The sequence below is a fragment of the Saccostrea echinata genome, unplaced genomic scaffold (genome assembly GCF_033153115.1).
Source record: "Saccostrea echinata isolate AGI-Se365-2 ecotype Australia unplaced genomic scaffold, CSIRO_AGI_Sech_v1 ptg000056l, whole genome shotgun sequence".
NCBI lineage: Eukaryota > Metazoa > Mollusca > Bivalvia > Ostreida > Ostreidae > Saccostrea > Saccostrea echinata.
This window is the reverse complement of record NW_026889805.1, coordinates 7,764,654-7,789,383: the sequence shown is the minus strand read 5'-3', so window position 1 is coordinate 7,789,383 and position 24,730 is coordinate 7,764,654. Positions and strand designations below refer to the sequence as shown.

The following is a 24,730-nucleotide window of genomic DNA, read 5'->3' as shown; positions in this document are numbered from 1 at the left end:
TAATTTTAAAAAGACACATTTTAAAAAAAAAAGTTTTTTATTTCTATTTTTTATCAATTTATTATTATTATTATTATTATTATTATTATTTTCAAAATTAACATCTCTAAACCAAAATTAAAATAGTTGTGACGTGTATAAACTCAGCAAAAATACTTTAAAACGCGTAATCTTTCAAACCAAAAACTATGTAACGGTACCCCCCCCCCTCCCTTTTATCCTATTCTACCTTCACTTTTCTTTAAAGCTTAAAAAACCATTTACAAAAAAACTTTAAAAACCAACATTGAATATGAAAACGAATCATATGAAGTAGGACTTAATGTCTACTTTCGTTTTACCTTTACGTGTGCCATGTGGTAACATGTAAACAATAAATGCCGTAAAAAGGGTTTTATTAAATATGTCACGATTTGCTAAAATAGGTTTGCCCTTATCGTGTTCAGGCTTTGGACTTATTTTGGGAGTGTGTTATGAACGAAATAAAGGACATTTTAATTTTCTGCCTAGTGAAAAACTACACGGGAATGTTCTGAAAGTGGACGGGCGTTTCAAGGACGATTGTGTAAAAGAACGATTTCTCTCCGATACTTTACAATCTTTCTTTCAGTTTCCCACAGTATATGCCTCTACTCAACTAAGCAAAGCTCGAAATCGCCTGCAAGAAATTCTTACGTTTGGGGTTCCACCCTTTGATCCACTGCGTCCTTTTGAGGATCATGTTGTGTTATACGACCGACGGAACAGGGTTCCACATTGGGTGTTCGAACACATTAGGAAAGAGCACGTCGAAAAGAATGAAAACGTAAAAAGACAGTCAAGTGAGTTTACAGAAGATCTGTCCATTCATCCCTTCTTCAGGGCCACCGATTCTGATTACAAAGGTAGTGGGTACGATAGGGGACATATGGCGGCAGCTAGCAATCACAGACATTCTCAAAAAGCTATGAATGACACGTTCTTCTTCACCAACATTGCGCCACAGGTAATGAAAGGGACCTCCGTATCATTAAAAAATATCAAATAATTGAGAAGTGCCTTAATTAGACATTATAGAGAATAACACGTTAGCATGGTCAGTTAACAAATTTATAAACCTTTTTATGAAGATTTTGAACTGTTCACTGTGCTTATTATCACAGCAACTTGGCAAGTGTAGGTTCCCCTAGTCTAGATACTTCCATATATTTTTGTAAAAGAAGATGGGTGAAAAATGCCTATATCTTCAAATGTGTACATCATATTCACAATTTGTGAATTAATGCCCTGTTCACACGGAGAGTTTAATTCGAATTAAACGTAAGTTACTGCGAATTAAATTTGACCCGCGTTCACACGGAGAATTTAATGCGAATTAGTTTAATTCGAATGAGTTTACTGCGCATTAAATTACTTCGCATCAGCTCCATGTGAACGCTAAGCGAAGCTAATTCGAATTAAATTTTGACACATGCGTAAGGGCAGAAATAAGTCACAGACCACATGTCGATGGTCAAATATAGGTATTTGTGCTATTTTTGAGTGGAAAACAAAGGAAAATGATGTTAATAACTAAAATGTGTACAGACACTATAACATTATATGTCAAATGTATATCTGCTCTGCACAAAATGACGTGATTTGTAAATGACGTCATAATAGCCTTACTGAATAGCCTTGTTGTAGAAATAAAATTTTAATTCGCATTAGTTTACTTCGCACTAGCTGTCGTGTGAACGCAATTTAATTCGCATTAGTTTGATTCGCATCATTTTTACTTCGCATTAATTTACTGCGAATTAAACTCTCCGTGTGAACAGGGCATATAATTCGCATTAGTTTACTTCGCATTAGCTGTCGTGTGAACGCAATTTAATTCGCATTAGTTTATTCGCATCATTTTACTTCGCATTAGTTTACTGCGAATTAAACTCTCCGTGTGAACAGGGCATTAGTATAAATTTATAGTAAAGTTCCTCATCGTCGGAAACCAACGGCTGATTACGCTTCGTTCCTTTCTCCATCAAGTGATGGAGAGAGGAACGAAGCGTAATCAGCTGTGGGTTTCCGACGATGAAAGTTTTTATGACCCTTGACTAATTGGACTTCAAATTTTTCTAGGAAAGGTCTGGATTTTTTGTCATAAAAGTCAGGGCTAGACAAATAGCATTGCCCGACGCCCGCGGGACAACCAATTTTGTTTGGCGGGCAAGTTATTTGATAAGTGGTACCTGCCCGCAGACAAGTGCTTCTCAAGTTAACAAAAAATCAAATGTTGTTTGTTTTATCGCTATTGAAATGTAATGAATCAGAGTAGAGCACCTGTTTTTCGCTGCTGTTCATCACTCAAATACTCAGTCGGAACTCCTCTAGAATTTACCCATTCATGTGTAGTTATATACACAAGACTTAGCAGCTATCGATTCCATGTCGAGGATTTTAGACCTTTTTAGGTATGTGTAAAAATGTAATATTCATGCTGTGAATACAAACGTTTTACACTGATATTAAAATTGGAGCTGTTGACTGGCGATCACAGAAAGTCACGATCGGCATGCAGTGGTGGTTTTCATAATCAACAAGAGGCCCATGGGCCACATCGCTCACCTGAGTAACTTTGGCCATGCTGTTCATTACCAGACTTCCCCACTTGTAATACCTATTGTGGTCCCACCCTACCCCCAGGGGCCAAGATTTGAACAATTTAGAATCTACACTACCCCAGGATGCTTCCACATAAGTTTTAGCTTTTCTGGACCAGTGGTTCTTGAGAAGAAGATTTTTAAAGATTTTTCCTATATATTTCAATGTAAAACTTGTATTTCCTATTGTGGCCCCGCCCTACCCCCGGGGGTCATGATTTTAACAATTTAGAATCTACACTACCCCAGAATGCTCCCACATAAGTTTCAGCTTTTCTGGCTCAGTGGTTCTTGAGAAGAAGATTTTTAAAGATTTTTCCTATATATTTCAATGTAAAACTTGTATTTCCTATTGTGGCCCCGCCCTACCCCCGGGGGTCATGATTTGAACAATTTAGAATCTACACTACCCCAGGATGCTTCCACATAAGTTTTAGCTTTTCTGGCCCAGTGGTTCTTGAGAAGAAGATTTTTAAAGATTTTTCCTATATATTTCAATGTAAAACTTGTATTTCCTATTGTGGCCCCGCCCTACCCCCGGGGGTCATGATTTTAACAATTTAGAATCTACACTACCCCAGAATGCTCCCACATAAGTTTCAGCTTTTCTGGACCAGTGGTTCTTGAGAAGAAGATTTTTAAAGATTTTTCCTATATATTTCAATGTAAAACTTGGATTCCCTACTGTGGCCTAGCCCTACCACCTGGGGTCATGATTTGAACAATTTAGAATCTACACTACCCCAGGATGCTTCCACATAAGTTTTAGCTTTTCTGGACCAGTGGTTCTTGAGAAGAAGATTTTTAAAGATTTTTCCTATATATTTCAATGTAAAACTTGTATTTCCTATTGTGGCCCCGCCCTACCCCCGGGGGTCATGATTTAACAATTTAGAATCTACACTACCCCAGGATGCTCCCACATAAGTTTCAGCTTTTCTGGCTCAGTGGTTCTTGAGAAGAAGATTTTTAAAGATTTTTCCTATATATTTCAATGTAAAACTTGTATTTCCTATTGTGGCCCCGCCCTACCCCCGGGGGTCATGATTTGAACAATTTAGAATCTACACTACCCCAGGATGCTTCCACATAGGTTTCAGCTTTTCTGGACCAGTGGTTCTTGAGAAGAAGATTTTAAAGATTTTTCCTATATATTTCAATGTAATACTTGGATTCCCTATTGTGGTCCTGCCCTACCCCCAGGGGTCATGATTTGAACAATTTAGAATCTACGCTACCCCAGGATGCTTCCACATAAGTTTTAGCTTTTCTGGCCCAGTGGTTCTTGAGAAGAAGATTTTTAAAGATTTTTCCTATATATTTCAATGTAAAACTTGTATTTCCTATTGTGGCCCCGCCCTACCCCCGGGGGTCATGATTTGAACAATTTAAAATCTACACTACCCCAGGATGCTTCCACATAAGTTTCAGCTTTTCTGGACCAGTGGTTCTTGAGAAGAAGATTTTTAAAGATTTTTCCTATATATTTCAATGTAAAAATTGGATTCCCTATTGTGGCCCTGCCGTACCCCCGGGGGTCATGATTTTAACAATTTAGAATCTACACTATCCCAGGATGCTTCCACATAAGTTTCAGCTTTTCTGGCCCAGTGGTTCTTGAGAAGAAGATTTTTTAATGACCCCACCCTATTTTTGTCTTTTCTTGATTATCTCCCCTTGTAAGGGGACTTGGCCCTTTATTTTAACAATTTAAACTCACCTTCCCCCAAGGATACTTAGTACCAAGTTTGGTTAAAATTGGCCCAGTGGTTCTTGAGAAGAAGTTGAAAATGTGAAAAGTTTACAGACGGACGGACGGGCAGACGGACGGACGACAGACAACGGGTGATCAGAAAAGCTCACTTGAGCTTTCAGCTCAGGTGAGCTAAAAACTGTATAATATGTTTTTGTTTTCAATTAAATAAATACACATTATTTTTAAATAAAAAAAGAAATATGGAATACCTCATTAAAGTATTTGAAGAAAAAAAGACTGAAACTTTGACTTTACTAATACCCCAAAAATACGGAAAGAAATCTAAATCTTAAATATAAAATTTTACTACTAAAATATTGAACTGTGATCATGTATGCATATTATGGAGGATATGAAATAACTTTTTTCAGTTGAGAAATTGTAAGTTGACAATGTGAACTTTAATTCTATTAAATGCTCGATATTCATATGCCTTGCAATTGGACATCATCAAATGATTTGAAGTCTTCATTTTTTCTTCTCTTTGCATATTTTTGGGATGTTAAAGTAATACAGAGAAATGTTTAAATTATGTACACGTACATGTATATAATTCATGTAGATATGCGCACTGCACAAACTCCCTGGAACAAGACTTACCCCTATTTTTTCTGTGGAAGAATTAAGTGATTTTGTGTTTACTTTGGTCCCCACGTGGTGTATCAGTTGAGAAATAATTTAATGTTTAACGATAATGCTTTCATTTTGTGTAAATTAAGAAAAAGGTGGGACAAGCATATTTTTTGGTAGGACAAGTAATTTTACGATGGTAACCTGTTCGAGGGCAAGTACTAAAAAATTCTATTTGTCTACCCCTGAAAGTGTATTTTTAGGTATAGTGGCTCCTTGCTCCATGTTTTTTTTTAAAATCAAAATATGAATAATTTTACAAGTATACTTTGATTATAATCTTTTAAAAAATGGACGGAACAATTGCGATATACAGGAACATGTAGTTTTGGAAAAATGATCATGATTGTGTGTGTATGCTATTTCATAGACGAACACTTTTTTTTTAATCTTTGCAAGATTGTGGATATTTTACATAAAGTATTAATTGCGTTAAATGAAAAATCAAGAAATTTTTGTCCCAATAAAGATATTAAAATTTTGCACTTTGTTAGTTGTCGCACAATAGGCATTTTGTTCGCTCATCTTTTTTACGAGGTGGATCCCCTTTCACTCCTATCTCCCATTAAAATAGCATTCCACACTTTTTTTAGATCTGATTCACCACAATAAAGTACATACACAACCAATACAGTGCTCAATTAAGTAAATTGAATATAAATTACACGTATTTTGAATTAAATTATAGGTCGGTAAGGGTTTCAATCGGGACATATGGAACGATCTGGAAAAATACGTAAGAGCACTGGCCAGGAAGCACAGAAATGTTTACGTGTGTACCGGTCCTCTGTATTTACCAAGGTAAAAAATTTTTATATAGGATAAATTGTAGTAACTCTTATTTTATTCACAAAAAAATATTAGAAGAATTTTGGAAATATATTTATATTGACTGGGTTCGAGGTCAACATGCATTTTGTCGACCCCTCGAACCAAACTGTTTGCCTTCGGCTTAACGGCCTCAGGCAAACAGTTTGGTTCTTGTGTCCGACAAAACGCATTTTGCCCGAGAACAGTCAATATATGTTTTGTTATACCTTTATTTTTTGTTATACATGCATCTTTTTCTGGCTTCCATACCAACGAATGCAAATAAGATTTTGCTGATCCCGCCCCCAGTGTGATGTAAGCGGTCCAATATCTCGTCCACAGATCCAATATCTCACTCTGCAGTCAAACGTCGATTTTTTTTTATGACCGCTCAGTAAAACATTAAAATTGTTAGACTGTTTTTAGTTTAGATTTAAAGATATAAACTTATATAAACGCGATTTTTATGTGAAACAAAATGATTACATGATTTGAGAAACATGATGTGTAATAAAAAATAATTACTCTTCGCAAAGTTTTACTAAATAAGTCGTTGTAATTACATAAGAATTACACAAGATCTGCAATTAAGAGTTCAGCCTTTTCATGAATATTGATGAAGGAAGTGCGTAAACAGTATATACACACGTATGTCCGCGGGAAATCATAGACGACGATGTATATTGCATTTGACTACGATTATGGATAAAAGTTTAATATCTGTCATCACAGAGTAGATGGTTTATACTGGTTGTTTTAAAAGATAATTATCTTTAAGCATAAGATGTGTGCCATCAATGTCAAAAGTTATTTGTATACCAAACGGCCTAACTCGTTTTCTTGACGCCATTTTTGTTTATCAATCTAAAAGTAGCGACGGTGTCACATGACGCATGAATTTAAATAGAGGCATTACTTTCCTAGTAGGAAAATAAATGATTATAATTTGAGATCTTTATAACGCGTTCATTTTCAGTTGTGTAATTAACAGTATTTTCGTAACTTTATTTGTTAAACAAAATAAATAAATTTCCAACTTTATTTTTAACTGACGCAAGTTATAGCGTGTATATCTTTAAATATAAGAACTAATTTTTATAGGTATAGCAAATGATATTGATATATCCTTGTATTGTGTTTGGTTTCTTTCAGACTGGAACCAGATGGTAAACTGTACGTGAAGTACGAAGTGATTGGTAAAAACAACGTCTCTGTTCCAACTCACTTTTTTAAGGTCGTTGTCATGGAGAATGAGAAAGGAGAATTTGCTATGAATTCATTTGTTATACCCAACCAGATCTTTCCTAAGAACACACCACTGAAGAATTTTCTGGTTCCCTTGGAATCGATAGAAAGGGCAGCGGGCTTCTTTTTATTTGAAGGAGTTCCTAAACATAGACTTAAAACAATTAATGGAAAGAATGTCTGACAGATTTAAAAACATATACACTGATTAGGTAATTACTTGTTGGTTACTACTGCCTGAAAAATAAATGTTTATATGGTCCTTAACAGCTATGAATTCAGTTTACGAAAGTCCAAAATAAAATACTAGTACACTACAGTTTTCGTGAAGAAACTGAGTGAACCTAAGGAGACTCGAGGGTGTCACATAATACAACAGCCAATTTATTTTCTAATTTATATTTGTACGCTTACAAAGTCGGTCACTTGATTAAGAAAAGAATCTAGAGTTCTGATTCTGTGAGTTTTTTATGCAGGTACAGTGAACTGCCTTTAGATAATAAAAAAAATTAACTGAAATCTACAGTGTATCACTCAATTGGTAATCAAGTATTCTTAATGTTTTAATAGACCAAGATACATTAAGTGAACATGCATTTTTTCACACTTAAGTAAACAAGTCATCAGTATTTAGCTTTCTTTGAACTTTTTCCTGGTGGTAAATGCCAAGCAACTAATGATAATTATCACAATAGTGAAGTCTACTTGTGAATCACATTTTATTGAAATCGGACCAAAATTGTAGGAGAAGCATTTTGAAAGAATATTCTTTGAAAATTTTATTTTTAGTAACGATGGCAACACCATTCATCGAAATCAAAAACTATTGTATATAGTGTGTCTGAGTATAGTCTATTTGACAAGTGTTAAAAGTTTTATTAGAATCGGATCAAAACTGTAGGAAGAGTAGCTTTTTTGATAGATTTCTATTTTTAGTAACCATGGCAAGACCGTTCATCGAAATCACTTTAGCGATATACAGAATCATGTATCTTAGTATAGTCTACTTATGTACCGAGTTATAGACGGACGGACAACGGACACCTTACTATCGCATAAGCTCTTATGGTCCCTGTCCAGTAGAGGCTCTGAGCTTACTCCTTTACTCCTTTATTATTTAGGACCGTTCACGGTAGCTCAGTCGGCAGAGCACTCGCACCGTGATCGGGAGGTCGTGAGTTCGAATCTCGGCCGCGACTGACCTAAGTCGATAAAAAATGGGTAGCAAGTGTTCCTTCGCCATGCGCTCGGCACTTTTGAAAGTTGCGGGTCCTTCGGATGAGACCTTAAAAACCGAGGTCCCGTGTCACGGCAGGCGTTGGCACGATAAAGATCCCTCACTGCTCAATGGCCCTGAGTAAAGGTCAAAATTTGAAGCCCTTCACCGGTATATGGTGACGTCTCTATATGAGTGAAAAATTCTCGAATAAGACGTAAAACAGCAAACAATCAATCAATTTATTATTTAGGATGCCAAATTATGATGTCATATATGACGTCAAGTTACTGAAACCTTGAGCAATTCATGTCGGGGAAAGTTTCATAAAGTTCACGTCTTATTTCAAACCACATGTAAAGTGATAAAATGTTAAATAGTAAAATTCACATCTTTTGACTCTAGTTTTAAGCCTGAGGATGTGTAACTAATATGTTGACGGCGTGACCGTTAGGGCGAGCGCAGATTCCTATTCAGTTTTAATTTTCATCTCTTCAAACCGCACGTGGCATTTGGTACGTCGATCTAGACTCTGACGTCACATGACGTCGTATGTAAGTTGCGTTACAAAATCGAAGCCTGAACAGTGCTAGTTTTAATGAAGAATGTTTCATCTACTGTTTTTTTTCTGCAATATCCATTAAATCAATGTGATTTTATTTTTTTGTTGAACTTTTGTTGCTACCGCGAGAACGTAGTTTGCGGCGAGATGCAATTCGCAAAGCATTAGGTACCACATGTTACTGCGGAAAAAATTCATTTGGATCAATGTGCAAAGTCCGAATTTTCTCTTCGCCCAGGCGTTGCTTTAAGAGCTCGATAATATTATTGAAAATTAAAAACGTTACTTTTTTAAAATTTCTCTAGAATGAAATTAATTTAAATGACCAAAAATGTAATTCATAAAACAATTACAAAAGAATTTGGCTGGGAGATATACCAGCATCAAGGAAAGCTTGTTGACATATAAACTGTTTCTTGAGTAGAAATGCAAGTCACTAAATTAATATGTTTTACGGTGTGACCGTTGGGGCGACCGCAGTTGTATCATCAAAGACCTATACACAGCTTAATTACACTGGATCCGCCTCTTCAAACTTCAAATCGCACGAGACACAGTCTAAACTATGACGTCACATGACGTCGGAATTTACGGAGACAGCCGAACGTCTGGTTGAACGAGACTACAGAGTCTTGTGCAATCATAAATGAAATACGTTGTAGAGTAGATGCAATTATTTTTCTTTTAAGCTCAATGCAAAGAAATAAAAGTAAACGTATCTCTTGGTAAGGAACAATTATCCTTAATAATTTCTTTTGTATGTTTTGTAATAATTTCGCATGGAACCCTGGTTGCGAAGGAATTCTGGGAGTGTTGCACCAAAAAATTTGCTTGACGTATGTATAGATTTCATTCCGAATTTCCTCTGTTCGTACACGTTAGTCTATTGAGCTCGCTTCGCGCTGCTTGCTAATATGTCCGACGGTGAAACCGTTAGGGCGAGTGCATTTCATTTTCTAAAACTCTGCACATCTTCTCAAATGTCATTTTTACATTCTGTTTATTACACTTTTTTCGCGCTTTTTTGGGTATCGTACATATTTTTTTTTAAAACCGTTATTGAAGTGTATATTCTCTAACGTTGCAGACTCCCCATGCATCGAGATCGAAATTCCTAACTTCTCGGATATTTCCGACAAAATTGGAAATACCCGAGTCGTTGAGGATATATACTAAAGATATACATATCTTTCATTTACAGTAAATAGACACTTGAGCAGTAGTTTAGAGTACATATAGAACTGATTAAGAATTTTAAATACGTGTTTATTATATATCGAAATGTACAAATAGATGTCTAGTAAACAGTGTAAATATGCGTTAAAGCGCACTTATTCAGGGAAGAGGGTTAATGAGAGCGTTGATAAATTGATTGTAGCAATTCATTACTTGTATAATCAATATAATTTTTGTAGAAACAATTCATTTCTATTAGTTGGAGATTTATTCCTTCCCCCTGTCTCCACTAAAATTTGTACCCCCGAGTGCCACACACTGAAATTGAAGTCTGCCCCCTTTATTTGAGGTGGACTTCTCGAAAATATTAGAGTGTCTGGAGCAAAATTATATCTAGAAGTCCCTCACATAAGTCAAATGAAGTTGAATGATATATTAGGCACCAATTTTCACCAAGAAACGGTCAAATTTGCGTTCCCGCATGCTCTTACCAGATATTGCAGAAGTGTTCATGTATTTCTAGGACGAATCCCGAGCTGGGAAACGAGTAACAGTAAGCTGGGATATCACTGTGTTCCGCCGTAAGTTAATATAGGATTACTTTCATCTCAAACAATGTAGAGAAGCTAATCAGGTCAACTTACCTCGCAAATTCCGCTTCAAAATCCGCGCCCCCGAATGTCACCATTCCGCGCCCCCATATGTGGGGTTATACACGGTAATGTGCAACACTTAAAAATATAATTGACAGTCACGTGATCAATCGGGTCATGTGATATTGCAACAAATAATTATGTTGATACGTAGTTGAGAGTTCCCACCCATTGTGCAAATTTTCTGTATCTACGTTCATGGTCTACATGGTTTATTCCCACCTATTTATTTCATTTACCCTTCATCGCATTATCAATTTTATTTTTAAACCTTTTCTGTTAAATCTAAAACAGACTATAGGTCACCTCTTTTGTTCTCTCCCTTCCCTTACCCGTACACCCTTCCCGCCTTGCCAAAAACAGTCACCTGTAAGAATTTGAGAATTTTGGCTAAGTGAGAAGACACCGACTACATATTCAATAAATCAGTCATTCTATAAAAGCATGCCCAATTGAAAATTTATGTCGCTTACAAATTTACCGTTGTAATATCTTCGCTATAAATTAAAAGATCGATTTCAACTCTAAGACTTAACATACACACAGTGTTTTGTAATTATTTACAATGAACGTCAAAAAAGTTTTTTGTCCTATATAAAGCGAAATCTAAACACTTCCCGCAAAGAAATACATGGATCTTGAAATATAAGACAAAACTATGACGTTATATAATTTTAACAAAGGCGGAAAAGGGGCAATAAAGGTAACCTGAGACTTTGAATAGTGCAGAGTTCTCATTATTCAGGAGTTTTTTTTAGATATTAAAAATGGGTATATTTTCGAAAAATGACAGAGGAAATTCGGACTGAAATGTTTAAACAAGTTTATTCCCAAACTCAAATCGTTTAATTTTTTTTAGTAAAACTACCCTTTATCTCATTTTAATTAATTATCCAAAGCTTTATATTACTTGCTATATTTTGCTGAGAACGAAAGTCTTGATCATAGTGCAAAATTTTAAGCATGTTATGGCTATCCTTCCTTTTATCCTATAGGTTCTATCTTCATTTTTTGAATTAAAACTTAAAAACCATTAAAAAAAACTTTAACAATCTTATTTAGAGAACTTACAGAAAAAATAGAACAATTTTGCAAATGGAGAAAAAAAAAGGTCAACCTTGATCTTTCAGATTTTGGGGTTAATGCCACATAGATTAATTGGGTAGGGTGGGCGGATTTTATTTTTTATTTTCTATTACCGTAAACATCCACATAACGATCTTTTTATACAAAAATTTCACATTGTAAATGTCAATATGGATATATAGATTTGATTGCTTATTCTTTAAAATGTGTACAGAAGATTCATTTTACAAAATATTTATTACACTGTATTATAATGATTTGATGAGAACGTGACTTTACCTTTTCAATCGTCAACTTCCCTTACTTATGCAGCAATATACCCTTATCACCTGTATTCTGCCTGGTGCAGGCAGATAGCTAACCATTGGCATTGTACAACACATGAGAAGTCAAAGTCACACGAATTAAATTTATTCTTCATGTTGTGTGGGTCATGAGTGTACACAGCATGAGTGTGCGAGTTTGGTAAAAAGCTACAAAAAATATAAACAAATGCTTACAAATAAAGTACAAAGAATAGTTCAAACAGATAAAGTACATGTATTTGAACACAAGTAAAAAAAAGTATTACAAATTTAGTGACCAAAATGGCATGCCATTCTTTAGAGAATGTTTTGAGCTTAAGAAAAACTTATTATCTAAATAGAAACTTTATAAAATACGTTCAAATGATGTGAAAATATAGCTCAAAAATAATATAAAAAGACTTACATAGTGGTTTTAGGCACTCAAAATATGTGATGCATTAGGATTTCTAATAAAAAAAATAGCCACACCAGGGCTGGTCAAGCAGGTCAACAGGAAGTGAGTAACATTGGAGTTAACTCATACCAAAAATAGATACAAAATCATAGAAGTTAAGTTGTACCAGAGATTTACCATGTAAGCTTTTAACAACAATAATAATGATAGACAACACAACCTGCATTTATATCTCTCAGTTGATTCGATACACCAGAGCATGCTCTACGTATGAACAATTTCTAAAACGAGGTAAGTTATTGACAAACAAGTTGATGAAACAAGAATATCAACAGTCTCGTTTAAAGTCATCATTTCGTAAGTTCTAGGGTTGATACAATGACCTCGTCAGCAAATACAATCTATCATTAAGTCAAATGTTGACTGACGTTTTTCATACTAATTCTTAGGCCATTATTTACAGACTGAATTATCGACGGATTTTTCCGTTATTTCCCAATCATGACAAGGAGCACACGGCAGGTGTGACCGGTCGGTAGGGGATGATCACTCCTCCATGACACCTGATCCCACCTCTGATGTCTTAGAGGTCCGTGTTTGCTCTGCTCCTATTTTGTAATGTTTAATGGTCTTTTGAGCTCGAATACTGTTCGTTATCTCCACATATTTCATTGTACACGCAACACATAACTGCTTGTATGAAACTGGGCGCGGATCCAATTACTTTGTGCATATTGGTGCCTTACGTGTTATTCACCACTTCTAATTTTTTTTAATTTAACCAACAAATACTTTTCCTTGCCTGAAAAATGTAATGATCAGAAATAATTCGAGTTAGAAATTAGGAACTCTCCAGAAGAGAGAAGATTACATAAAGTCAATAGCCAATGAAAATCAAGGATACTAATTAGAAAAGGTATAAAAACGCTGTCTTCTCAGTGCAGTCACACACAGGTAGTAGGTCAGTCAAAAAGTTCAGCTGCTGAAGAAAGCTTAGGTTAAGGTGAGACAGGAATTAGACTTGACTGAACAGTCTTTCCTTCCCTATCGTACATTTGAGCAAAGCTTCTGAATAAAGTAAAATTTAGATATAAATAAATGAGCCAGCAGTCGAGACCTAATTGAGAGAATTAAATAGACCCGTAGTGAGACGAGTAAATTGAGACTTAGATTATTACCCGTCCCAAGTTTTTTTTAATTCTTTGTTATGTTCTCAAAAGTTATCTGAGCTTTCCCACGAAACACTTTTTGAGCAAGTAGCTCAGTCTAAATTTAGGAATAATATTTTTGTACATATTTTTTGATTATTTTTGTAACAACCGCTCCGTAACACGCCACAAAAATATCAAAGTTCCACTGTCCTTATAACGTCTATTTTTTGTTCTTGACACGTTCGATATTGTCAAAATTTTGCACAAAACATGGTGTCTAATTTAGCCTTTACTGAACAGTTTTTAAAGATTTACCATGAAAAGTCCGACAACCTTTATTAAAGTAATAAACTCCTCTTTTTGCTCTCTACTAGCTCGTGCTAATAATAGTGCCATGCGACTTTTAATACAAACGTTAACTCTAAAACTTTGACCGTGATCGATGCCAACGAAATTCCAGTTGACTTTTAATACCCCCCCCCCCCCCAAATGACCTTAAGGACATACACAACGTAGTTTCAACTATATTGTCTTTTCCCCTGGAGTTGAAGAGTTCCAATACTTAAAGGAACTGTGTGCTACATTCTAATGTCTATATATGCTATTGTACACGTCTTCTTAAACAAGTTTGGATAAACAAGACATCTGGAATGTATGTTTAGTAATTTTTATATATTTTTCTTTGAATTATACAAGAATTTTCATCAATTGATATCTTTTCAAAACTCCTGGTAATGCATGCTGATTTTTTGTCTACGAACATCTGATGGCACTATAATCTTAAATTAAGAATATCTTGAAAAATTATCAGTAGGTGAGGTACGTTGCGTATGTCCTTAAAAAAGGGGAAAGGGACATTTTGAGAGTGGCGGGTGGAGCTATAGGGAGATTTCATTGCAAAAGCTCAAAAGCTTCTTGAGATATTGTCTGGAAACGAAAGTGATACTCACAGACACAATGTATGAATCTATGACCTTAACCTTTTGACCTCAAAACCAATAGGGAGTTGTGAAAATTTCATTACAAAAGGTGAAAGGCTTCTCGAGATATCGCCCGGAAACAAAAGTGTTAAACAGAATGTTGAATTTATGATCTTCAACCTTTTGACCTCAAAATCAATAGGGGTCTTCTTTGGGCCATTGGGATTTAAAGTTTCATTGCAAAAGCTCAAAGGCTTCTTGAGAAATCGTCGCCAAACGAAAGTGTTACACAAAGGCAGAAATACAGACAGACGGACGGACCCAAATTAATATCCCCCACTTTCAGTGAAAGCGGGGGACAAAAACCTAGATAGAACAAGGATCGAATACAAAAATTAATGACATAAGTAGGACTTAATGTAGACTGGTATTTCCTGTCTCTATCGTACGAAACTGCATCAGGCAGGCAGGCCAGTCTATAGTTTCGTACGATAGAGACAGGCAATACCAGTCTAGCCAGTCTAGGACTTAATGTCTACTTTCGTTTTACGTTTAAGCTACGTGTGAACAATATAAATATCCAGTGAAAGGATTCTATCAAATATGTCACGATTTGCTAAAATAGGTTTGCCTTTATCGTGTACAGGCTTTGGACTTATTTTAGGAGTGTGTTATGAACGAAATAAAGGACATTTTAATTTTCTGACTAGTGAAAATATTCTGAAAGCGGAAGGGCGTTTCAAGGACGATTGTGTAAAAGAACAATTTCTCTCCGATACTTTACAGTCTTTCTTTCCCACAGTATATGCCTCTTCTCAATTAATCAAACCTCGAAGTCGCCTGCAAGAAATATTTACGTTTGGGGAGCCATCCTTTGATCCGTTGCGTCCTTTTGAGGATCATGTTGTGTTATACGACCGACGGAACAGAGTTCCACATTGGGTGTTCGAACACATTAGGAAAGAACACGTCGAAAAGAATGAAAACGTAACCAGACCAAGTGGGTTTACAGAAGATCAGTCCATTCATCCCTTTTTCAGGGCCACCGATTCTGATTACAGGGGTAGTGGATACGATAGGGGACATATGGCGGCAGCTAGCAATCACAGACATTCTCAAAAAGCTATGGATGACACATTCTTTTTCACCAACATCGCTCCACAGGTAATAAAAGGGACCTCCATATTAAGAAATATCCAATAAAATAGCGACAGAATTGAGAAGAGAAGTTTATGACTTATAGACATTTGAGAATGACATATGGTAGCATGAGCAGTGTAATAAATAAACCTTTTTATGAAGATTTCGAGCTGTCATCACAGATACGAGGATTGTCCTAGAAAACGCGAACATTTCGTTTTTGTTTCACTATATCAAACGTCAGTGTATTATCCAGTGTATTATCCAATCAAAATGATAAAAGGTATCGAAAAATCGCGAAATCTTTGAGTAGGCAATTTCCAATCCTCCATCATGAATTTGTTGTCATTTTTGTCGTCTACCAAGCGCCTCTACCATCGGATAAGTATCCTAGTCTTCCTTGAACATCTTGTATTAGGTATATATCAGTTTGCGAGACACCACATTGTGTCGTTCCATTTCTTTTTCCGTATGGACAGGAGTCATACCCTGCTCCATACAGTACTGAATGATAACGTCATTTATTATATATTTGTTCAATAATACAGGATTTTTGCATCCCTGATATGAACACAAGCACGTGCCCTGTATTACACACCCTGTATCAGCACCCTTTATTTTACCCTTTATCACACCCTTTATTACACAATTCCGGAACATCTCTGTATTTTTCATTCGGAGTATCTCGGATCTTTTTTTCTATTAATTGTGTATGAAGTTTATTTAAACTGTAAATTTTCATCAGATATTTTATGCTATTCAAAATAATTGTTTAATTTATAATTATTTCATTTCTTATCGCTGTATGCATTGCCTTTGGAAAAAAAATAATGAGAAAGGAAATTTAACGAAAAAGGGAACATATTCAATTATTAAGAATTAATTAATTTACAGATTTATATATGATTTTTTGACACTGTTTTCAAATATATAATAAAAACAACAATATATGGCAAAATCTGTATCACACTCCATATCAACCCTCGACCAATATCAGCCCTCTGGCCTTCGGCCCTCGGGCTGATATTGGAGTCTCGGGTTGATATGGGGTGTGATACAGATTTTGCCATGTATTATTCTCTATATAATTGCCATAAATGATGTTTTAATAATGATTTTTCACACGATGGTACTCCAAATCGTAGACTTTTTATCGATGTAAAATTTGTCACATTATATTTCAGTACAATCTGGTAATAAAGATGACATTGATGGCGATGCTATTTTTTAAAGTAAAAAAAATTGCCGCACGCCAACCAACGATCATCCTCACAATGTCAGGGTTCCTGAGTCAACACATTGCCGTTGGACAACGGCAACGTGTTGACTCAGGACCCCTGCTGACGTAGTGAGGTTGACCAACGATATTTAACATCCTTAAAATGCCATTTCTGTACGAATATGACAATATTACTTCAAAATATAAAGTAAAAATTAAGGAAAATATCATTTCCCAACAATGTTTAAAAAACAAATAATTTTGGTCGGGTAGTTTACGAAATATTCAAAGTTCTACTTAATCTGGGACAACCCTTGTACTTCCATTTATTTTTGTAAAAGTTTTTCGAGATGAATCCCTTCTTCCTCCTTTAACCGCTGCCCCCATTTAGTTCGCATTCTTCACTTCACCACAATTATAGTACGCACACGACCAACAATAAGTTAATTAAGAAAATGGAATCTTAATAACGCGTATATTGAATTAAATTATAGGTCGGTAAGGGTTTCAATCGGGGCGTATGGAAGGATCTGGAAAAATATGTAAGAGTACTGGCCAGGAAACACAGAAATGTTTACGTGTGTACCGGACCTCTGTATTTACCAAGGTAGAAAATCTTTATATATGTATATGATAAATTGTAGCTATTTTTATACTTTAATTCACAAAAAATATTAGAAGAATGTATGAAATATATGATATTGATATATCCTTGTATTGTGTTTGGTTTCTTTCAGACTGGAACCAGATGGTAAACTGTACGTGAAGTACGAAGTGATTGGTAAAAACAACGTCTCTGTTCCAACTCACTTTTTTAAGGTCGTTGTCATGGAGAATGAGAAAGGAGAATTTGCTATGAATTCATTTGTTATACCCAACCAGATCTTTCCTAAGAACACACCACTGAAGAATTTTGAGGTTCCCGTGGAAGAAATAGAAAAGGCAGCGGGCTTCCTTTTATTTGAGGGGGTTCCTAAACATAAACTTAAAAAAATTAATGAAAATATCTGACAGACTTAAAAACATAGATACTGATTAGGTAGTTATTTAGTTACTGGTTGTTGGTTACTATACTATCTTGTACTAAGTGCGGATATCTGAACGAGGATAACTATCATTTTTTCTTAGAATGCCCTGCCTATAATAATCAGAGAATAATACTTTTTGACAGTCTTCAGAGAATAATAGAATTAGAAACCCTCTTTCCTGATCAAATTTTGAATAATTTGGTGATAGGCAATTACCTGATAAAACTAACTGTTCAATTTTTGAACCAGTCCAACTAAATATCAAGTTTTCAAAGCGATTTTGATATTATTAATTCATATTTAAGTTTTAATATTAATTTCCTAATATTTTTGGTATTTATGCTTACTTCAAATCTCAGCATTTCCATGTACAAAAGTTGTATTTTTTCTTGAATATTTGTCTTTTGCACTTTCGTTCTTTTTTTTCTTTTTTTTTTTAAATTATTATCCAGTGTTTTTGCTTGTTCCAGATTTATTTATTTTTTATTATTACTATTATTTTCTTCTCTTTTTTTTTGTTTTTTTCTGCATATTTGTTTTTTGCACTTTATTTGTTTACTTTTTCTATTTTGTTGTTTGTTTGCACTCTTTTATTTTTTCATTATATATTGTATAGTGAGTATACATGCTAATTAAGGAGGCTCATTACACCCACAGTTTATTTTAGATTTCGCTACAGCACCAGTTATTATGAAGATTTCAAATATCCAAATGGAGGTTATGATAGGATAAATATTTTTTAAAGATTTTTTAATCTTTTTTCTGATTTTGGTTAAATGTTCTATTTCAAGTTTCTGATTGATGGTATTGCAGAAATCTCAGTGTCAAGTGATGGATATCATCTTCAGTTATGTAGGCAATATAATAACACTTCATAATAATCAACATTATTTTTTTAAGAAAACATAATTTTCTCCCAAAAAAGAATCAATGTGATTTTCTTAATTTTTGCATGAATAATTTGGAAAATCAGTTATAAATAGACAAGGAATGTATATTTATGAATAACAAGTGACAAATTGAATGAAAAATGTTTTAAGGAAATGAAAATTCAAATTTAAATAATAACTGGAATAAAAAGTCCACTTGCAAGAGTTATCTTTCCTAAATCCCCCTGACTCAAAACACTCAGGAACGGTTGAACATATCGGACTCAGAATAAACTAAAATTTCAAGAATAAATATACATTTTTTAAAGAAAAGAGACAAGCACACAAACCAAAGAGTACAGTACTCTAAAAGCGCAAGTCAATTATAATTCATTTCAACGAGGTTGTAGATTTCAACTCGAATTTCCTCTATACGTACATGTTGTCAGTGGTAGAACTTGCTGCTTTCGCCATGACATTGTACACTACTTGGGTAGCGAAGATTTGACTGTCATTCTCTTTGGTCTCTACCTAAAAATAACCCTTCTTCATTTGTGATTTATAATGAATCCGTTATCTTGTTCTCATTGTTTACAACAGTCAACACCGCATGTAGTCTATTTTTAGAGCGTTTTAAAGATTTAGATCATCAGCAAAGCGAACCTGTACAATTCGTCCCCAGGAGAAAACGGACGAAACAATGGAGGTTTCTTTTTCTGTGTAGTACGTCATCAAAAAGTGGTGTAATGAGCCTCCTTAATAACTCTTGTTTATATATCTCTCCTTTTTTCCCATTTCTAGTTAACAAAAGAAATTAATGAAACTTATTATGAATTATTTCATCATGATTGTAAATCATTATCAATTCTTAACATTTGTAACCCTGATCTTTTTGGAGAGGACTTGTATAGGCCATGCCTGATGTTCAATCAAATTATGTAAACTAACTTTACATAAAGAAATAGTGATTAAATTAAAAAATTAAAATTAAATTAAACTATACTATCTTGAAAATAAATGTTTAAATAGTCATTTACAATGTTATGAATTCAGTTTAGGAAATTCCAAAATAAAATACACTACAGTTTAGTAAAGAAAGTGAGTGGACCGAAGGAGACTCGAGGGTGTCACAGAATACAATAGCCAATTTATTTGTACGCCTCAAGATTTTAAGAGCAGATCATGTGAACATTAGGTGTGACTCATGTGTCTTCATGCGTGTTCAAGAGGACAATGTAAGTTGATATAACTCAGTTGCGTCCATTCCTATTAAATATGAAGAAATATAAGAAGTAGATTTTGTAAAACACGTAAAGTATCAATCTCCTATGCAGAGTTGTCGTTCGTTTCTCTCTCAGAATGTATGAGCCGATGGCAGAGAAGGGTAAAGTATATCTCAATATAATCAACAAAATTACACTGCTTGACACTATCTACATGTATAATCGTTCTTAAATATTATATTTGAAAAGCCCAAGTCACTGTTAATTTATTTAAGCACTTTTGTGTACATCAACAACCTGTCCCACTTCCAGGCTGAAATGGGTACTTTTGGCGCCTCTATCGTTGGAGAGCTACAATCTCGAAACTTGCGTGTTCTGAATTCTCAATGTAAAGTGTATTTAGCAATGGTATTCGAAGTTCATCATTAAAGTTAATCATATTATATAGGAAAAATTTTCCAATTTGAAATATATTTTCAGGAAATGTGAATAAAGTTCCATTTATGCATTTTCTAAATTGAAAATTGATCAACAAATATATTATAGGATAAAAAAACTATAACTATCGAGGCATTTGGAGAAAATTGTATTTTTATATATTTATACAGTATTTTATTCCTTTTACTTCAATTGTTATAAAATACATATTGTTAAAAGCTTGTGCTATCATTGCATCATTGCGAGACTTCACAGATCACTTCTAATTTAATATCATGCTAAATAGCATTGGTATCTTAGGCGAGATAAATGGAAATTCTATTACTCTAAAAAAAAAAGAATTTTATTTTTGTACTTTTGTGGGGTACAAATGTCAATTTTTTACAAGACTGATTTTAGGACTTCAGAGAACCTTGAATCATATGGAGATACATGAAATGAAAATTGTTGCACGAAAAAAATTCAGTTTCAAGCTTTATTTTGTGGCTTTTTAAATTAAATAATAAATTTAAGAGTTATCGTAACTGGCTGAGGAATTGATATCCTTAAGTAAACAAATGATCAATATTTAGTTAAAATTTAGTTGAAAATTTTCCGAGTGGCAATTTTCAAGCACCTTAAGTTGAAAATGAAATATTCAGATTTTAGTTCAGACTTTTACAAAAAAATTCATTTCTTTACTTATTTTCATGAATGTTTATAATTTTTCCTTTTAATAAGGTGGAAAATAAGAATTTATTTCTTTACTTTTTAAATAAAAATCTCATTAAATATATTGAAGAAGAATATTACTGATATTAGTCCCACCTCGCATTACATGTATTTATTTCTAGAAATTACAAGATTAAAAAGTAGTTATCCAGAATTTGGACTAAAATTCCTGATTATAATTAAGTTTACAGATTGTCTATACTGTTAATATTTCCTGTATAAAGTAAAACCTGGTAATATTGTCCATTTTCTGTTATTAGCCTGACCCTATATTCAATTATGGCGGCAAAAATATCAACAAGGTATGGATACCATGGATACATTCGAAATATTAAACATTTATCACTACTTTATAACTCTTTCAAATGGATTTGGTAATAAAATTAAAGTACAATGAAGCGCATTGAAGTGGAAAAATTTTCCATTTGAATGGAAGGTTCTGAGCTTTCTTTAGAACGTTAATTGTCAAATAATCAAATGACACGCCAATTTCTTTAGTATATCAATCATTTCCAAGTGTCCCTTCACTGTCAGCGGAATCTTATCGTTTAAAAATTCAGTGCAAATGGTAAATATATGAACCCGCGACGTGAGGATCAACTCCTTACTTCGCGACTCTAGAGCAGACACTCTAGCCACTGCGCCACCCGGGCGGCACTTCGGTGTTTGAGAAAATGCATATCCTATACAAATGCCATTAGTAAGCCGCCCTTTTGGGAAAAAGAAATGAACTCTTTCTTTTTCTCATTTAGTTTATTGTCAAAGTTGAATTTTAACTAATAAAATGTTAAAATAAAATGTTTTCCCTACCTACCTACCATATTTACTATCGAGTTGGAATAGGAGACACACTATTTATTTAACACCGATAGTTGCGGTTCCTATACGGTGGAGGTACAATTTTTCAGAATCATTGGGCAGTTATTTCCTGGCCAGCATCATGGTTTCCAGATATGCTTTTGGAACTGGTGCATATTCTCATAGCTATTTGGGTTTGGACCGATTACTTTACCGCAAAAAAATTATTGATAAATACTGACAACATCGCTTTAGTTCATATTTTAAATTCCCAGACCAGCAAGTCTCAGAGGGTCATGACATTATTAAGGCCATTAATATTGTTATGCATTAGGCATAACATTCAGATTAAAACTATTCATATTCCAGATTATCAAAATTCTACCGCAGATTCAATTTCTCGATTTCAGTGGGAAAGATTCAGAACCTTGGCTCCTCAAGCAGACAAGATTCCAGCCAGTATACCTCCGGCATTATTGTCTCTCTTAGACCACATGTAGAAAGTTTGCTTGAAGCAGCAGTATTAAATACACTGCTTCAACTTACCAAAAAAAGGCATCAACTCTTTCGAAACCTTCCGTTCTGAATACAATTTTGACTTGTTTTGGCCTCCACCAGTCCAACAGATCATTAACTACATTGCATACCTCCGTGCAAATCAAATATCATATTCAACAGCAAGATGTTACTTAAGCGGTATTAGTTACAAAATTCAGTTAGAAGGGGGTATTGACAACACTAAAGCCTTTATAGTTAAGAAAATGTTAGAAGGTTTCCGTAGGCTAAATCCGGAAAAAGACCTTCGATCCCCAATCTCTCTATAAATGCTACATCAAATGATATCAATTCTACCCACAGTGTACTCAAACACGTACGAAGCCACAATGTTTTCAACTGCCTTTCAATAAGCATTTTTTGCACTGCTGCGCATTAGCGAATTTACTTTCACCAGTAACTTTACACCGGCACTAGTATCCCAAGATGTCACCACTGACGAAGAAAAAATATCTTTGTTTATCAAAGGTTCAAAAACTGACCAACATCGTAGGGGTACCACATTACAAATCACATACAGTTCTCAAACCGTATCTTTATTCAAATACATGCACATTTTTTTGTCAATTCGACGTCAAATACAAGGTCCCCTTTTCTGCCATCTCAATGTCAAACCTCTCACCAAATATCAATTCACATCACTGCTACACAAAGCTGTCAAATTTATTGGTTTAGACACATCCATATTCAAATCACACTCGTTCAGAATATGTGGGGCTACACATTTGGTTGATTGATTGATTGAATGTTGTTTTACGTCCCATTCGAGAATTTTTCACTCATATAGAAACGTCACCATATACCGGTGAAGGGCTTCAAATTTTGACCTTTACTCGGCACTCAGGGCCATTGAGCAGTGAGGGATCTTTATCGTGCCAACGTCTACCGTGACACGGGACCTCGGTTTTTAAGGTCTCATCCGAAAGACCCGCAACTTTCACTTCAAAGTGCCGAGCGCATGGCGAAGGAACAGTTGCTACCCATTTTTTATCGACTTAGGTCAGTCGCGGCCGGGATTCGAACTCACGACCTCCCGATCACGGAGCGAGCGCTCTACCGACTGAGCTACCGTGAACGGTGGCTACTCATTTGTACTTGCAAGGAGTTTCTGAGGATATTAAATCTAAAGGTAGATGGAAATTTAACGTATTCAACTCTTACATTAGGTTTTATTGGTTATGTTTATGCTTGCAACGTTATCGTATTCTAACAGAATACTAAGATTGCAGGTCATACTACTGTTTGGATTATTGGATCATCCATAGTCCATTATGCTGCCCTTTATGCTGACAAGCCATTTGGAAACGCTCATGGGAGGATGTAGAGCCCACAGTTAATCATCTTGTTGACCAAAAGGGACACCCTGATTTTGTATTGATACACTGTGGAGACAATAGTATAGGCACTATGCCATTGCGTAGACTTCAAAAGTATATGAAATTGACTATTGTTAACTTGCAAGTCCTGCTGCCAAACACACGCTTCATATGGTCCCAAATACTCCCAAGAAATTACTGTAGACACATACTCTCAAACATTGCAGCTGAGAAAGCCCGTAAAAGAATTAACAAATCCTTAGCACCACTCATAGTGTCAGTAACGGTGCATATATAAAATACCCAGATCTGCAGCAATTTACATCAAAATTATATCGTAATGGAACACATTTGTCCAATACAGCTCAGGTAACATTTTTGAACACTTTTACTCTGCATTGTACGTAGAAATGCCAAAACTTACCCCCCGACCCTCTTCCGTGTAAATACAGTCTCCTGTCATGGCACTGGGGCAAAATTTTACGGATGTCTTCATGTATCATACCTTATTTATCATACATGAAGACATATGGCCGAATTTTGCTTAAGCCTGCCCCGGATTCTGTTTTCTTCCAGGTCCGTGGCCAATAATTGGGCTTATTTTAACTGACACATTGATAGAATACATTGAGCGATTGAAAATATTGATATACTGATTGATTGTCATGTTGACTGATTGAAACATTCAATGATTGACAACGTTCATTCATATGTTGTTTATTGTGTTGTTTGATTGAAGTATTGATTGTTTGAAATATTGACTAACGGATCAATTTATTGAGTGTTGATCTTCCATCATAACTAACCAAAGTCGATGTAGATCACGCATCTTAGTTTAATGACATATTACATAATACAATAATATAGTGGATTGATATAGTGTTTGTCAAATCTGATTTCAACAT

General features: G+C 34.8%; 2 protein-coding genes across 2 annotated transcripts in view; both read left to right on the top strand.

Annotated features, from left to right (window-relative positions):
• The first annotated feature begins 351 nt into the window (after positions 1–351).
• The window catches only part of LOC133172900 (endonuclease G, mitochondrial-like), a 32,761-nt gene continuing 8,382 nt past the window's right edge, over positions 352–24,730 (top strand). Inside the window, exons 1-3 of the mRNA XM_061307734.1 lie at positions 352–985; positions 5,696–5,808; positions 6,970–7,274. Of these exons, the coding sequence (XP_061163718.1) occupies positions 404–985; positions 5,696–5,808; positions 6,970–7,246 (972 nt within the window). The 5' untranslated portion in view covers positions 352–403 and the 3' untranslated portion in view covers positions 7,247–7,274. The remainder of the gene's footprint in view (positions 986–5,695; positions 5,809–6,969; positions 7,275–24,730) is intronic.
• LOC133173368 (endonuclease G, mitochondrial-like) lies at positions 15,127–17,898 on the top strand. The gene is made up of 3 exons (XM_061308354.1): positions 15,127–15,692; positions 17,382–17,494; positions 17,625–17,898. The coding sequence occupies exons 1-3, from the start codon at positions 15,132–15,134 to the stop codon at positions 17,896–17,898; spliced, it is 948 nt and encodes a 315-aa protein (XP_061164338.1). The 5' UTR covers positions 15,127–15,131.